This window comes from Bradysia coprophila, unplaced genomic scaffold (assembly GCF_014529535.1).
Source record: "Bradysia coprophila strain Holo2 unplaced genomic scaffold, BU_Bcop_v1 contig_732, whole genome shotgun sequence".
NCBI lineage: Eukaryota > Metazoa > Arthropoda > Insecta > Diptera > Sciaridae > Bradysia > Bradysia coprophila.
Window position 1 is genome coordinate 6,638,082 of NW_023503972.1, and position 18,239 is coordinate 6,656,320.

Here is an 18,239-nt window from a genome sequence, read left to right on the forward strand (position 1 = left end):
ATCAGCATCATCTCTAAGAATAACGCTTAAAAATCGATATAAATCATTTTCTGGTTACACTTGCCTTATAATCGAATACGGTGCTTTTGTAGACCTCAGATATAAAACTTCTTAAACTCACCTGAAACTTTTAAGGTCAGTCTCTCAGCATCAAACAACTCATCATAACTACTCTTCAGCTACTCCTTGCGATGTTTACAATTTCTTGATTTCGATCACCAAAATCTGGCCTCGTCAAAATGTGAATCACCCCCATCCACCCATCCATCGAGCACTTAACCATCATGCAATCACTTATTTATCACTCTCCTCTCTCTCTCTCTATTCATTATAAGCATCTAAATAATGACAATGTAAAATGAATTTATTTTATGTCTCGACATAAATTCCAATTGATGATACAGAAATCATTCGTAGAACATGTTTCTCGCATCTATTAGACAACATAACATAATTATAAGGCAACGCAAACGGTTACCAATGTGAAAAAAAAGAACAACCCTCCGGAGAACCCATTCCGGTAGCAAGCAAAAGAAAATATCGTCGCTCAATAAACATTAAAACGCCATGAAAAGAGATAAAATGTTCATAGTTAAAGTATATAATAGAGTGAAACAAAATCGTATACGTACACAACACACACCATACTACAACACAGCATAGCCCATCATACACAAGTTATGAAATTTTCCGTCCGTAGACGATAGTGCTGGAAAGCTGTGGGTGTGGGGGCTCTTTTTTTATGAGAAATTAATTTCTCGAATACGGCCAAATAAAGATGTAAATAATGAGTCCCAGTTAAAGTATGAGTATGGGCTGTATTATACATGGTATGATACAGTCTGCAGCAAAAATTCCATTTCGACTATCTCATCCATTTTGTCTAACAAGTTGGCTCTGAATTTTCGGTATGATGAGAAATATGGTGAACATTCATGGAAAATGTTTGCCACACAGACTGTACGTACATCATTAAGGGTGGTTTTCTGAACATTATCTTCTGCCACAGCTGTGCATAAACTGTCTACACAGAAAAAAAAGAACACACACAACCGGCGCATCCCTTCCTTCGAGACTTTCGTTTTATATATTTTTATAAAATCCTCTTCGGTCTCGACCAGGCTGCTGTATTCGCGAGAATTTTTTTTTATACAAACACATGAACAGGACGTCTCGTGTAGTTTACAAATACGAACATTAGCCAAATCCAGCATTAACACGCTGGAAAATACTTATCTTCTATGCTCTTTGTGGTAAATAAAGCGATTTTATATACACATCGCCGTCGTGTCTGAAGGGAATGGGAACAAAATCATAGCTAACTGCTGCGGAACCAAATGATTGGCTTTATCAATTATGTGAACTATGCGACTCTAAGGCTTAGATCTCAGAATCTGAGACTCAGATGTAAAGAGATCTTTCCCGAGATTTGTTTAGAGACCTCACTACGAGCCTTCCGAACCACGCCTCAAAGTATGCAAATACTTTTTGAGTAAAGTTAGGTGCTAATTGATATCTCGCCTAAATGTAGGCTTTGAATTTAGGTTACGTCTTTCGAGTGTGTATGTGCATCGTTGCAGCAACCAAACACACTTTGCTGAAGTTTGGGACGTGACCAACGCAGCCACTGAATCATCCCACCCAAAATTGTATCTTCATCTTTTTGACCTAGACTCACTTTCGATTCCCAAGTCAGCATGAACCATACCATTCAAGATTTTGTGGATAAGACGTCCCAAAAAGACAATTTTTATTAGGTTCAAAGAAACGTTGCAGAATGAACGACAAACAAAGTAACTATACAAATGGTCGAACATTATTGCTTTCCATGCGGCCTCCCGACACGTATGTACTTACACATATATAAGTATACAGCGATGGTATATGGAATGCTTTTATAAAATGCCCTCGTTTTTCATAAGTAACATGATGGCTCCAAATGCACACCATCATCGTCGATCCCATTCTCCACCGAAATTTCGAGAGCTTTTAATGGTTCTATTCATCTGCACACTCCATAAGGTTATTATGGCATATAAATGGGGCCCGAATGTACCGACTAAGATCATCGAAATAAATGCAAGAAGGAAAGAGTATATATGGTGATGTGCACAACAGTGTACCATACACCAGTCTGCGTTCGGGGACTAATGCTTTAAAATAACCATTTTGCCAACTCTACACCAATACCATTGGCTTTCTCTGCTACAAAGTTCCCATCCCGAAATACATAGCGGCACACACCGAAGGAAAATGATAAATGCCTTGGTAAAAGCACTTGTTTTAATGCGATGTAATTTGCAACAAAACACAAGAAATAATTGTCGAATTTTATTATGACATACATTTAAAGTGTTTAATGCTGGGAAATTTCTGGTGTATTAGAAAGAGGATTTTGATTATATCATTTTAGCGTGATAATATTAGCGCACAAAAGGGAAAAAAGGATTTGGTAATTTTAAATGAAATATGATTGTGTGTCACATATGCGAAGATGTGCTGTTTATTGTGGCATGGGGCTTAAGGTGGAATATGAATTCGGGCTATTATTCAAGCAATATTTTTCCGGTGCGGATAATGGGATGGGAGATTTAGCACTTAAGATTTATTGCATGAGAGCTATGGATGAGCAATCAAAATATGGTGCAGAATGTTTACGCTTCGCTAATGTTGTTTTCTTTGAAATACACTGAAGGTGAATGCACATTAACCCCGAGTCACTATTGTCCTAAGGGATCATTCATAAATTACGTAGCGCTTTTTTGAGTGATGTCGGCACAATTGAATCTTAGTTAACTCAAAAAGTACCAACGAATACAAAGTTAAAATTCTGTTCTACTCCCCAATTGTCCCCTCTAAATGGGGGGTAGAGAACATAATCTAAACATCGTAGAGTGCATATCAGTGCCTATATTCGCGAAAATATTTTCACAAATTTTCTTAAATTTTCGTGAATTTTCGCAAAAAGTTTTTTGTGAAAATTTGAGAAAATCGCGAAATTTTGAGAATTTCGTGAAAATTTGAGAAAATTCGTGAAAATATTTTCGCGAATATTCACCTAGTCGGTTGGCCTGTAGAGGCGCCATATTTTTTTATAGTACTTCATTCTTACTGGACTATTTTTTTGTGAAACAACTTCACGTTGATTCATTCCTATGAAACGTCACAGCAGTGAAGTTGGTTCACATGAAAATAAGCGCAGTGACAGCAGTAATTTTATGACAGAATGTAATAAAATATGGAAAAACTCTATTACATTTCTTCTTGGTTTCTAAACATCATTCTCCTATACGCACTGGTTCGTATTTATCGAGTTATTAAAGGTTCAAATATGTTGACAGCACTGATCCCTAAAGATTTCAATAGAACTCATGGAACCGAAACGTTGGGTAGATAAAGGAAGCCCGTAAAAACAAACTAAATCCTGCTTCGGGATGATTTTCAATCGAGGCGACGGTAAACTATGTCTCAAGGTCAAAAAAGTCTCTATGGGAAATCAGTCCTCAGCAACAGTAAATCAAAAAGTTGTGTCATAGTTTTAGAACTTGGAACTGTCTCGGCGCGAGTGCAGCGCTCTCATGATTTCTATCATATTACTGTCCATCTATATTGAAATCGTATAACACTGGTCAAAAGTTAACGCTTCACTTCAATCCACCTGAAGGAGAAACTGGCATTGTCTCTCTCAGCACAAGTCTTGTTCCGAAATGCATACTTGTACCCAGGAGAGCAAAGTTTTGAACCTGTTTATGTTTCGTCTTTGTAGGTAATTTGACCATTTTGTTTAACCATTGTTTGGACTCAATGCCGAGTGTACATTTTTCACTTATAACACGAGAGTTCTTGAAACAAAACTCGAAAAATGAAAGAAAGAAACCGAAAAATTTAATTTATTTTTATTGCTCCGCGTGGACTCGTTTACTTTTGCATTTTTTTAAACTGAAATATTAAGCTGGCGGTGTTGGCTGTGTGTGTGTGTGCGAGCCCAAAGTTTTATTTACTCCCTAGAATAATTAACTAATTAGTTAACCATTATTCATTCTATGAATTCCTCGAATTCGATATGATTAATCAAAATCCATTTTTTTCTTAATTTGATTAATCACAGCGGCCACAGTGGTTGTTGTAGTACACACGTCTTAGGCGACATTTTATAATTCAATAAAATTAATCAAGCGTAATATTGCTTGGATTGGAGACGAATTTTTTAAAATGAAAATCAGCGATTCCAGCCAGTTATTGTAGATAATACAGCAAGGGGGTGAACATTCATATTTTCTTCATTAACCCTTCTGCCACCAAAAGGAATGGAAAAAAATTAATGGCAAAAAACCTATACACTCTCGTATACACACAAAGTTGCACTCATTTATTTTAATTTCACTCGTTCATAGCTGCTGTGGGGTGTATTTTATACACGGAGGAAACACCGAAAAGGATTCCGTTTTTAATGTGTGTTTATTAATGTAGGACAATTAATTTTGTTGCTGTTTTTTGTTTGTGGATTAAAATTACATTTAATGGGCTGTCTTGCTTTTGAACTGCGTTATGTATGCTAGCACACTTTGTGGAGAATGATATGTATGTGCGAAACCAATACCGTTTTCAAGCGCTAAATATTCCAAGAGAATTCATTACGATTACTTAGAGCTTACACTAGTCGGATTCATTCCTTTCACATCAATACATTCAGGTTAGATTGAGGTAACACGAAATATTTAGTGAGAATTAGTGATTTCCGGTGTAAAGACCCGATCTGATCCTGTCAGGTTCGGGTGAAACTCAAAAGTAAACGTTCAGGTTCTGGTCAGGTTCGGGTCGAGCCAATTCAGGTTCGGGTTGAATCCGAAATCGAAAATTTCAGGTTCAGGTCATGTTCGGGTGGAAACTTAAAACTTAGTTTGGGTTCGGGTTGAATTTCAACTCAACCTTAATTTTAACATATCAACTGTGCCTTTGCCTTACTTAAGGCCTTGGGAAATACCGATACTTCAACCTGACTACAATTGAATAGCAAAATTTTGCTGCTTAATGGCAAGTGCTTAAACTGTTACAAGCGACATGCCGTTAAATCTGTTACTTCGATTGTTTTAGCTATTTTGTTTTCTATAACAAAATCTTTTACTTCATTTGTTTGAACATGCATTTTTCTGTATAATAAGAGGATAGTAGCCAGACCTCATCGTTTATTTTTTGTCGTCGCTGTTGCTAACAGATTACCAGCCGTTGCTAAAAGATTATGAACGTTACTTTAAACAGATCATTTACGTCATACTTGCCCAAATTGATGTGTCTGTAATTCGGCATGTGAATCTAAACCACAAAATTATTAACTTTCTAATGTTTAGCAAATGGACGTGAATTTCTTGTGTAGTTCATTCAGACATTGTGCACTACACAGAGTGAAAAGACGAAATGCGAAAGGGAAGACAAGAGGACTCCAATGTTTTATCGCAAAGAAAAAGATCGGTTTGTAATGCTGTCACAATTTATTTTATTTTTTAAAAGCAATTTGTCACTCAACTATCTTAAATCAAAATCAAATGGATGTCTGATTTACAACCGTTCATACATTAATGTGTACATTTATGTTGAAAGAGTGCTGCCTGTAGTATGGTGGTACATTAATGCTGTGTCGATCTGGTGCGTGTGTAAAACTCCACACAAAATCAAATGATTTAGTTGAAACACATTCGCATGGACTTAATGGTATGCGCAGCGAATATTTCAATGGGTGAAATACTTTTCACGAATTCGAATTTCATTTATCATTTTGCGCCGTTCGTTTTTGTTGGTTGTGCCGACATCGGAAGAAATGATTCGACGAAAAATTATCGGTGTATCCATTGAAATCTTGTGTAGCTGTGCGATAATAAGATCATCATTGGCCCATCGTTTTCGAAAACAGTATTAATTACGGTATATTGTCGGGGCCTGTATACCGCTATAGTTATTTAAGTCGCTGAAAGTGCAATGACAACGCACTTCAAGCATGAGTGGTACTCTATATAGGGTGCTGACACTTGACAGTGTGTCACACAACTGTAAAATGTCATTTCATACAAATTAGCAGCTTTTTGACAGCTGTCGATTATGATCACTTTTGCTTGAATTGCGTTGGCAATTAAGAAAAAACTGTGAACTATTTCGACATAACGGACAAGATAACTTCGTAGTCCACATAGTTCATCTTTCGTTTATTTGGAACAGTAAAGTCTTGTCATCTCTTATAGTGCGAACTTTTCTACGAAATTTTCCTACAGCAGAAGTAACATATTTCGATTGTCATCGATGTAATCTCCATCATATTAGAGATAATCGGGCTACGTCTTAAGAAACCCTGCCCGACTCGATTCACTTTAATCGTGCTTTTAGGCTATCTGGTTTCAAAATTTTGATTCGGGTTGAATTCGGGTCGGAGCAGCTTTTCGGTGGATTGAGTAAAAGTTCATGGACCGCATCGATCGCATTTTTCAACGACACCTTAGTTACAAGGTTTCCAAAAACATCAAAAGGTCACGAACCCAAAGTTTAATTCCGCTACAACTCTCCTTGAGGTAAGACATAGTGCATACCGTTATTGCACTATGGCAATATGAAAACATAACGGTCAAAAATTGGGAAAGACAACGGCAACACACTTATAATAAACTGATTTACGATTCGCGTAACATAACTCGTCGAAACTTTTCAATTTTGCCAACGTAAAAGATTTATGATGGGGGGGTTGGGTGTGCAAATAATGTGCAAGCAAAATTGTTCAATGTAATACACCAATAACAACATTCCTCCACTCGCCCCATGCACAAATTCATTCAATTTGCATACATATTCCAACATATAGAGATATGAAAACCTGTGCAAACTATCTCTGCGTTTATAAGTTAGGATATATCCAATTGCGGATGGGATGATATCAGAATTTTATATGTTTGATACACACACAGACACGACAAATAATATAAAAATAGCATCCCATATCCCATGTGCAACATCGACACAATAGCTCGATACAGCAAAATAACTGCATCATTGCAAATAAAATATTGATAAAACAAAAACCGAGAAAAATGAGGACAATATTTTCCGGTATTGGTCCTGGGTTTGACGGTTTGCGGTGGAGGGACGACAGAAAAAAAATAACGCAATAAAACACATTCTATGATACGAATGGAGATATGGATATGCAAAGCGTATAATAAAAGCCAATTGCTGCTATATTCTAAAGTTATAAATGGAAATGCAGAGAGAGACGAAAAAAAAAATATTTCCAATTTTTTCCCATCAAGATTATGTCTCGAATTTTAATTGATTTTCACCGAATGCAGCCCCATTCTCTACTGTATGCAATGAAAAACGACATTCGCTATAATATCGGCTGGAATGTTAACCGTTTTACTGTGGCCGTGTGTTTGAACGAAAAACGGTTTAATTGAACGTCGTTCGTTTCCAAAAAATAAATTTCCATAAAATAAGCTGAAATTGATGGCCGAATTTCTTTCGAAATTTTGTTTGAATAATTCAAGTTTTTTGTCGTTCACCTTCAACGTTATAGTATATTGCACAGTGTGGCGTCGGAGTAAATGCAAACTGTCTGTTACTTTTCGTATCAGATTAATTCTTTCTTTCGGAATTAGTGCAGTAGAAATTGGTAGGATCGTCTTCGAGTGAAGTCTGGACCACCGGCTTCACATGACTTCCGAACCACGCCTCGAAGTATGCACAGACTTATGGAGGAAAGTCAGGGGCTTAATTGATATCTCGCCTTAATGTAGGCTAGACATATATATATACACTAATTCATCGTATTTGGGTTACGACATACGAGTCATTTAGTGTGTACATCGTTGCAGATACCAAACACACTGCAACAATCCAAATTATGAAATTTGAGTCAACTTCGGGACGCTAGAAAAATTCCATGAGACAAGGAAATCGAACCCGGATCATTTTGTTGATTTTTTTGATTTTCAAATCTCAAATAGTCAAATCTGTGCAAGTGTACTGTTTTGTTGAATTATAAGCAAAATGAACAAACATTCTACCATTCACAGATGGTAAGCATATCGCAAATATAATTAAATGAATCTGCTACTTCAATTGTAAAAGAGATATCCTATTGAACACAATGGTCCATTACTGCAAAGATGTGTATGCATATATGAGCACTTGCGTATACTTTTTTCTTAATGTATTTTTAGCAAGGCTAGAACTCTAGCGACATAATTTTCTTGCAAATTCTTCATTCCCCTAGACAAGACCAATAACTTCGTATGCGATAGCAGTTCTAGTACATTATGCATCTGTGGGAAAATTTGTTGATCTTCGAGATGGAGACGAGCCCTCTATTGTCTTTCCTTTTCTTTGTTCGAGCCACTGCGTTAAGTATAATCTTTTAACCTCGGAGCTAATGACTCAATGGCGTAATGGTTAGCACGTTTGCTTTCCAATATTCGATTGAGTTGTCAGTGTCGGTGGTTCGAGCCTCAATCAGGCCAGAAAAAAAAATCGGTTGTCAGACGTGTACACAAATACACAGCTGGTTGAATCGATTCATTTAATCTGGTATGGTTGTGTGTGTAGAGCTGTCACACGGCTTACCGGTCAAGACATTGTTGGGAGCTGCCGGTATTCTACTCCTACTGCGCTTTAGTGGGTTTAGCACTGCTATAGGTAATAAGGCGCAATATTCAATATTCAAAAATCCTTCAGAGTGTAAAATACTTAGAAGGCGTGGTTCGGAATTCACGTTAAGCATGTGGTCCCTAGTGTTAGGTCATTACAATACCATGTAAAAGTACCTTCACTAGCTATAGCAGCAAATGGTAGCCGAATCTGTCACTTAAATGTGTCCTCCCGGCTGAACAATAACCATACGCTATTATTATTATTATTAACCTCGGAGCTGTTAAAAAATAAAACTGTTCCAAACCTAAATGAAGTATCATACAATGTGTCTGTAATCTTGAAAACAATTCATTCGTCCAAGTACGATAGTTGCAGCAACTGTTCATCTGAGTGGTACTCAGGAAGAATAGGAATTTACTGTCAGTTACATAGTATGACCTTGACGATTCAATTATTGGTATTGATAGTTGCGTTAAAAGGTTGGTAAGGCGACTAAGCTACAAATTAGAATTGCGTACTTTGGATCCATGTAGCGTAGCGTACAGTCAGTGCCAGCAAAATTTAGATTCGAATTTGCTTCAGTTGTTTTCCAGCAGGTCCACTCATACGAACTAAACTGCTTACACGTTTTCCTACGGGTGTAATAGTTACGAGCACGTAATCATGGTAAGACCGTATAAGACCAGCTTGTGTTGTATCAGTATATAAGGAGACCAACTGAAAAACAGCTGAAGTAGATTCGCGTATAAATTTCACTGACGTCGACTGTAAATGACAATTTTATTTTCGTTTTACGACTTGTGTTATATCGTTAAGCCTACATATAAAACGATGATAAAAACAAGACTCAACAAAATTTGCACTCAATGAGAATGGGGGATTTAATGAAACAAGTAAATAAAATGAAAAAAATTGCCTCAACGAAAGTAACCAAAAGTATTATTCGAATTGAAATAAATTTGTTTTAATGTTGCATTTAGCAGATCCAGCACAGAAAAAAGACTAATTTTTGTTTTCATATTGAGAAATCCCGGAGGTATTAAAATGATATATGATGATTTCAACAAAAGATTATACCAAACAATAATAATGATTCAATGAATTTTTATAAGTTTAAATAACAACTGGGCGCTGTGTGTGTGGAAAAAAAAGTGTCACAAAAAAAACGGCGAGAATTAATTCCTTCTCGCTTTGTGTTTGTATACGAGGAGAACGAGTAAAAAGTTGGAGTTCTTTTTTGTGCTTCGTATTAATTTGGTTGGTTTTTTTTAAATTTTTATTTTGGACATTTGTATTATTGTACAATCATAATAAATGAATTGTAAACAACTAATCATTTTGCTGGCTATTTTTGGCAAGACTACAGACATACAATTCCATTACATGATTTCGTTTTTTACATAGTTTAACTTACGTAAATTGATTGCTTAACGGCGTAATTAATTTTATGGTCTTGCTATATTTGCTTAGGGGCCGTTCATAAATTACGTAACGCAAAAATCAACATTTTTCAGACCCCCCCCCCCGGGTCTGTAACGCTAAAAGGGTCAAGTTTGACCCAATTTTGTTAGAACCGTAACGCTTGCCTCATACCCCCCCCTCCCCCCTCTAGCGTTACGTAATTTATGAACGACCCCTTATTGTTAATTAAATTGATTTAGCTTGAGAGCCTTTAGCCGTGAGAATTGAGAAAGATATAAAATCGGAAATTAATGCTGAAGTTGAGCTTAAAACACTTTTGATGTATTGTTTGATGGCTTAGGCCAGGCAGAAACGTGGAGTCAATTCAGTGGACCAGCAAAAAAGAAGCTTCGGGAAAATCAATACAAATTTAAGAAATTTCAAGGAAGTAGGTTCTCTCCAAGGATAACCTTTCCCGAATGAAAAATGTCTGTGCGTGTAAATTTCACGTAAAATATCAAGCTGAGGCCGCCTTTCAAATCGACAGAAGTAGCTGCAGTTAGAGACAGTGAAGTTTCAGCAAGAAATTTTATTCAGAAGTTTTTCAGCTGATTCACACAAACAATCAAAACCACGCACGTTCGTACGGCAGCTTCAACCGTACGAACAATTATAAACAATTTTGATGGTATCTTTGAATTAGCTGAAAAATAGTTGAAGCAAATTCATGCTGAAAGTTCATTGCCTCTAACTGTATAAAACCGATTGAGACAGCAACCAAGAACAAGTTACGCCTTTCACGTGGCTGTAAATAAATTGCCTCTGAACCCATGAGTCGTCCTTAAAACATTTTTTTATTCACTTTTGTCTTGACATACCTTTCCTATAACCGTTTCTCTAACCATTAAGAAATGTAAAAGACTCTTTTAATGACATCTCAACCACCGTCTCCTTCTAACAATATTTTTTACAGCAAGCAAACCGAACCGAAACTAAACGTTCTTTCTCTTCAATTTCAGGTATGGTTTCAAAATCGTCGAACGAAATGGCGAAAAAAGCATGCCGCTGAAATGGCTACGGCGAAAAGGAAGCAGGAAGAACTGGGAGATGGTGAAGGTGATTGTAGCGAAGCTATTGACAGTGATTCGGAAAGTTTAGATTTAGGTGATAATAATTCGAGGAAAAGATGTCGAATGGACGATGATATGCGACACTAATGTCTGGTGACTGTTTTTCTTCTCGCTGGAGCGATCCGATGGATTTGTAAATAATTTTTAAATTTTTGTATATCGTTTTTGGGAGGTGGACGTCAGGGCAATGTGAAGTTGTGTTTTTCGGTTCAAAACCGAGAACAAATTGCAGTCGCGTCTTTTTTTTTTCTAAAAAAAAATAATTTTTGAATGAGAGGAGTTGATGCTTGTACATTTTGTGGTCACATTGGATTGTAGAAATGTTGTTCCGAATGAATTTTGAAATATTTGTAACTGTAAATTCACAGAATCGGTGAACTGGTGGAAATAATTTTTTTGTTTACGTAAAATATAGACAGTACTTCTGGCCACGTCGGACTAGTGATTGTAGAAGAGCCACTTTTATGGCAAAATATAATTCAAATAAGCAACCATCAAACGATAGACGTTATTGATTTGTTTTGATTTTTGGTAGACCTTGTCAAGATGTTGATTTGTAATAACAACGAGTTCCACATTACAATGTTCTGTTTGTTTTATGGAAACATTCCCGAAACAACAAAATGTCTTCAAAGGAAGGTTTTTCTCATCAGTTGATAAATTAGTCTGTCAATCGATTCGTTGCAATAGCAGATATGGTAGCGATTATGGCAAGGTAGATAAACTTAACGAGTAAGAGGAACGCAACTTCTCAGTTGGGGTTTTACAAACTGCCAAGTTTTCATTTCCATTTGTGTGTTATTTCTTTGTGGTCGATAAAGCTAATAGCTGCGAGAAATCGCTCATGATTCGTGATCTATTATCACTACCCAAATCTCTATAGATTGACCTACGAATGGAAAACTCAGACAGATATGTCATCAAAGTCGTTATAGTCCTGACAAAATTTAGTGAAATTACCGCTCAGCCTACAGTGACCTTTCGTAGAAAATGAGTTAAAAGATTCGCTAAGAAAAATGGCTGAGATCTCTGACTCTGACAAACAGAGTCGCTGACTTTTCTAACCCAGCGAGTGAAGCTGTAAAGAGATGCATTTGAGATTCCTGTGAAAGATACACCTTGATGTAAAATTTAGATCTCTTGCCAATTTGCTTCTCATCATATTCACAGAACTTAGCGAAAGTGAAAGAATTTTAAGAAATCAATTCTCTTCAAGCTAGAATTGGTTATTTTGATAAAATAAATGGCTCTCATTTAACACCCAAAATCACCTAGTCTCTTAGTGTTTCAGGGAATAGACATAGAGTTTCTGAATATCCTCTCTGGTTAATTTTGAACAAGTACGTCGCAATATGGCAAAGATGAAAAAAGGGAGAATGGGAGAAACGAAAACGAATTTATTTTTGAATTAAGAAGTGAGAAGAAACGTATTTTTTGAACGAAGAAAATACGGTGTGTGATTTAGTAAAAAAGAAAAAATGAAAAATTAATTTATGAAACCAACAAACAATTGCAATGGATGAATGTGTTGTGAGATAATTTTGTAAAGAAAAGAATATGGAAAGTAAATAAATTTAACGGATAAAAAGAAAGAAATTGAGAAGTTTAATATATTGAAAAGAAAATTAAAAAAAACAAAAACTAAAGATAAATGGAAAAGAAGAACATTTAGAGCGATGTATGATGCTCTGGATATATAGCCTACATTCGGGCGTATTTTATTGTATTTTTGATGATTTCTTTTGACAAAAATCCTTTTTCAAAAAGTTAATACAGCATGCCCGACCATAGTTGTGTAGGCTTTTAATAAAAAAAAAAAAAGAAAAAAAAAAAAGAAATTGAGTTTCGAACCTGAAACCACTGGCAACTGAATCGTGTAGTGGAAAGCAAACGAATTAACAATTACGCTATTGAGTTCTTGATGAGTTGATCAATTAACTACCACTAATTCTTGTGATTATTGAAAGCAAACACATTTGTGACTGGGATTGCTATTTTACATATTTAAAAAGGATTTGTGTAAAAACATACCATCCAAACTACAATGAAATACGCCTGAATGTAGCCTAAAGATTCAGCATAACATCAGATGCTCCTAAAAATAACAAAACAATTTAGAAAGTTTAATTTAACAAAAAAAAATGTAAAATTGGATCTCTGTAAGACACGTAGTTAAGCATAAAAACATAAGTTAAAAAAGTAAATAAAAATTTAAAAAAAACTAAAATTAAAGTAAAAACTAAAGAAAATGTAGAAATCACATTTGTATTTATCAAACCGAATTAAAAATTAGACAAAAAACCCCCTCCCCCATTCTTACATTTTTTTGGGGATTACATTGGAGTGTCCCCAGTCATATTTTGTGTTACTAATTTTTAACCGGAAAGGCACAGCGTCGGTTACGCATGAATGCATTTTCCATAATTTTCTCTGTAAATAAAACGTAAAAAGTCGTTTACCGCAATTGTATTTAATTAAAATTAAAAATTGTCACCGCGTGTTTCGTCGAATTTGATTTTTTTTTTAGTTTATTTTTAATCGAAACCAGTGATTCGAATGACTAATTTTCAAGCAAATTCTTTTGAGTAAGTCATCGTTCGTTTTTTTTTGTCATTGTATGTATACAAATTGTCCTATGTATCGGTGTATCCGTTTTTTGAACATAATTATTATATTTTATTAAATTCATTAAATTATTATAAAGAAAGAAAACAAAAATGGAAAGAAAAACTATATATTAAAGACAGAAAAATAAATTTAAATTCAAAATTAAGAAATTCGCTTTTTACATTGTTTGGATTGGTGTGAAGTTTGCAACAACTAAGATTTTCACTCAATCTAATCTTATATTTCATCCGGACATTGCGGCAGCCAGCGGCAAGAAAAGATCCATTTCGTTTATGATTCGCTAAATGTGTCCATTCAAAAGGGTATAACCACCACAAGCATCGCAATTACACTTTTTATGTGATTGACGTCCTGCAGCTTCGTTCACATGTTGTCAGCAAAAGAGATGTAGGGAGAGTCGTTGCACTCGAACGTGTGAAATGGAAAAAATGTGAAGAGAGTCGATACTTTTACATAGTGAAATACACGTCGAACGATAGAACGAATAAAAAAGTAAAAATCTACATTGGATTCATTTTAATCTCCTCCTTGGTCAACTAACTATGACCTATTGAGATGTGGTATTCCCAACTGCATTGAAAAATACAAGACAACCTAAATCGTCGCTTCATTTCGAAATAGTGGTGTATTCAATTATTCCAACTAAATCAATTTTGTGTCTGTTCAACGTTAGATCCCCTGGTTTCTAAGGGTCAGAAAATATCGAGAGAGAAATTACAGAAATCACCTCAATCACCTCAGAGCTAAATTTACTTTCGTCGGTATTTTTTCCTGTATGCAAGCAAATAATCTGCAAAAAGACACAGAACACACATTGAATTTCCCATGAAACAACAAGAATTACTGGAAATTGTTTTTTTATCCAAATGACGGCAACGGACATTTCGACTAAAATTACCAATTGCACAAAAACAGAAATTTCGACTACTCGGGTGAATTCGAGTGCAGCGAATTATAGAACTTACTATTTCAACAGCTGGCCATATCCACTTTCCCGCAATCCTACAGAAATTTAGCGCTACACCGAACAAAAATATGACGCTGCACTTGAATTCTCTGAGGCTATGAGACTTTCATTACATTCAGTGCGTGTATACTTTGGGGGAGAGACCTGTGTTAATTAGTGTGACTGCAAAAAATTCCTGTGAGTTGGCACTTACCTTCTTTGTCGTATGTTGCATAGGACAACATTGTCATCTAATATTCCAGCAGCATCCATAAAACAATTTGTCGCAACTAAAATCAAGCTGCAAAATTTGATTCTCTAATGGGCCCCCCACTTATTTTTAACTTTTATGGGCAACATAGAACATAGAGTTTAGTCAGCTCAAAATTTAATAGCAAAAAGTAGATAAACCGTCAAAAAAATGGCTATCGTAAACGAATAAAATCAAATAAAAAGCAAGAGAAGAACACGACGACGATTTGATGAATTTTTAAGCGTTTTTTATTGGCCTTTTTTTATTTCGCTGTCCCATCAAAAAACGCTGTTGTATTTATGAGCGATTTATAGAATTTAGATTTCTTCAATTTTATTACATTTTATAATTCATCTTGAATGGGGTTTGGTTTTTTTTTATTAGTAATGCTGATGATGCTGAAAACCAAACGATTTCCAAGTGGGACAAAAGAGGTAGGAACACACCATTCCACACTCATACACACACGTACGTACAATTTTATCACATACGCGCTACAAGAAGTATATTCGTCTTCACACAAGACCTAAGAAAAAGAGTTGGTTCGAATCGGAAAAGGTTTGGTATTTATTGGGGTGCAATATAAATAAAAATTGTTTTTTATTTTTATGCACATCAAAAACGACTTTAAATGTTTAGTATGATCTTAAATCACATCACATAATATGGTAAAGGAATAGAGAGTTTTTTGTTATTGTTATTGTCGATGTTATTGTTATTTTGTTAGTGTATTTCCTTAATAAATCATTCGATTTATAATGCGCCGAGGCAAGAGGTGTAGGGTAATTTTGTTTTGATTTTAATCAGCCACATGATGAGCCGGTTTCTGGTTTCAGGAAGAGTACACACTCATTGTGTACCCATTCAAGAAATTAATTTTTGCATACACATGTGTAATCGTCTAGATCAGTAACATACGTAAGTAGTATACGGAAATAGTTATTGGTGAAACAAGTATCGCATGCTGGTTTTTATCGCACTAGATGACGACTGTCAGCCCGAGGCGAAGTCGATCAAACACGATCCGTCTTTAACAACAAAACAAAAAATTTCACTCAAAAAATCTGACACTATGCCGTAGGCTAACAAAGCCCTTTGCATCGAGATTCATACAACGATTTATAGAACAGACGCATCACGAAATTACGTAAATACGAAATTCCTATTTACGTATACGTAAACACTGAAGACTACATCTGATAGAAAATTTCGTGTTATAAAAATTGAGATTTTTTGACAATTGCCTCCGATGGAGTCAACCGCACATCTCAGTGACTAAAATGAATGAACTTCAATCCGATGGTATCGAGTCTCTTACTTTCATGTGTTTTTAACGATTTGCTGTAAGCAAGACATTCGACCACTGAGAGAAAATTAACGAAAAAGCAGTATAACAAAGAGACTATTGGCACACTATAAATACAAAGACAACGAACACTATTTGCACCCGAATTATTAAATTTGAAAATCATTGAAAAATCATTGTTCGCAGGCCCTATGAATTATATTATCGAAAATGATAGGAGTTTTGTTTTTTCCTACTGAATTCATCCTTCTACAGATTGTGTATGGAAGATGTTTGCTTTGTTTCAACTGAATTCATCCTTCTACAAACTATGCGGGGAAGGAGGTTGGTTTGTTTCAACTGTATTCATCCTTCTACAGATTGTTTTCGGATTAAGTTTCGTTTGTTCCAACTGAATTATTCATCTCAAAAATCTCAAAGCGTCGGAAGTAAAAAATATTGATTATTTTTGTTCAGATTGTTGTCACGACTCAATGTCAATGTAATTCACTAAATCTAACGAAATAAAATTTTGGTTTGAAAAGCATGTTCTTTTGATAGTTGAAACGAAAGATTAGTCAATGTATGAGCTATTTGCAGTCGAATGGTCTGCTAACATTTTGAAATTAGCAGAAATTAATGTTAAGTCTTATATTATCTAACGGCAAATAAAGTCGTTTTTACTTAAACAAAATAACTACCCGGGTTATTGGGTGCCAATAGTCTTAACCGAAAATTAATTACATCTTTCGATGTTAAGCCTTAATATGCATTTCAAACATACAATTTTTCATCAGGCCATCTAGACTCTCGACTATACCAATTTACCCAAGAATAAATCTAGCGAATCATAGTTGAAATGAAATTCAACCAAAATGCTAATTTCTTTTTAGAATTAACATTTTCATAGAAAAGAGCCATCTTGGCAACTATCGAGTATGACACTATAAATTGAAACTCAAGTCGCATAGATATGTAGGTTTGACTTAGGAAGGTTTTAAAAAACACTTTGCACAAGATCTTGTACTTCATTTGTTCAAAAATAATGTTGTGCAGCATTATGTCTAGTCAAGTCATAGTCAGTAACCCAACCTTATCGCAAATTTTTATTGTTTCTGTCGATAACAGACGTCAGGTTCCGCAAACAAAATTTCGTCCCCATAAAACCTTTCATTTGATTTACATCATACTAGTCAGAGTTTAGTGTCAGTTAGAAGTAACAGCGGTGCAACTCGACGAGGCATTAAATAGGCCACCGCCAATCGATGTCTAGAGTCAGTTAGAACTAGATTAGTCTACCCACCCCTATTAACCAGTAACATATATCACTACAAAATGGATATGAGCATCCGATACTTGAACATCTCGTACCACACATAATTAAACGAAATAAAAGTTTTTCTATCCCCGAAATGCATTGTACACACAACATCCATTTTCTGGAGCAGAAGAAAAAATGATTTTAATTTACAAATAAACATCGCAGATGTTGCTAATTTCACAACAAAAACGAAATTATTTTACTATATAAATGCGACGACGAACACCCCTTGTTAATCGTGTATTTAGGCTACTACAAAATATAATAATTTTTCTCTTAAATATTATTTTCGAGACCGAAAAAAAAACTTTTATTTCCAGAAATTTGTGACTTTTTGTTGGATTATCTGAAATAAAATTGGGAAAGGAACTGAAGCGAAAAGGTGCAAAATGAACAATAATTACAAGCTATTATTGACTATAATGGGAACGGCATGAAAAGGGAATGTGAATGCGAGTGTTCTCAGTTCAGAGTATAGAATGATGTTTAAACTGATGTAGCAATTTTACGGATAGATGAACAAGCATAAAAATCAAACCGTATAATGCGGATTAAGTTATTAAAATTGTTTTTTTTTTGTGAAACGAAATTCTTTGGGGAACCATATAATAACAGACACAAGGCAACAAGGCGGAAAAAGCCAATCG

General features: G+C 35.3%; 1 protein-coding gene across 1 annotated transcript in view; it reads left to right on the forward strand.

Annotated features, from left to right (window-relative positions):
• The window catches only part of LOC119084426 (homeobox protein Nkx-6.2), a 60,117-nt gene extending 46,218 nt beyond the window's left edge, over positions 1–13,899 (forward strand). Inside the window, exon 4 of the mRNA XM_037194403.1 lies at positions 11,049–13,899. Within this exon, the coding sequence (XP_037050298.1) occupies positions 11,049–11,246 (198 nt within the window). The 3' untranslated portion in view covers positions 11,247–13,899. The remainder of the gene's footprint in view (positions 1–11,048) is intronic.
• Positions 13,900–18,239: the final 4,340 nt, after the last annotated feature.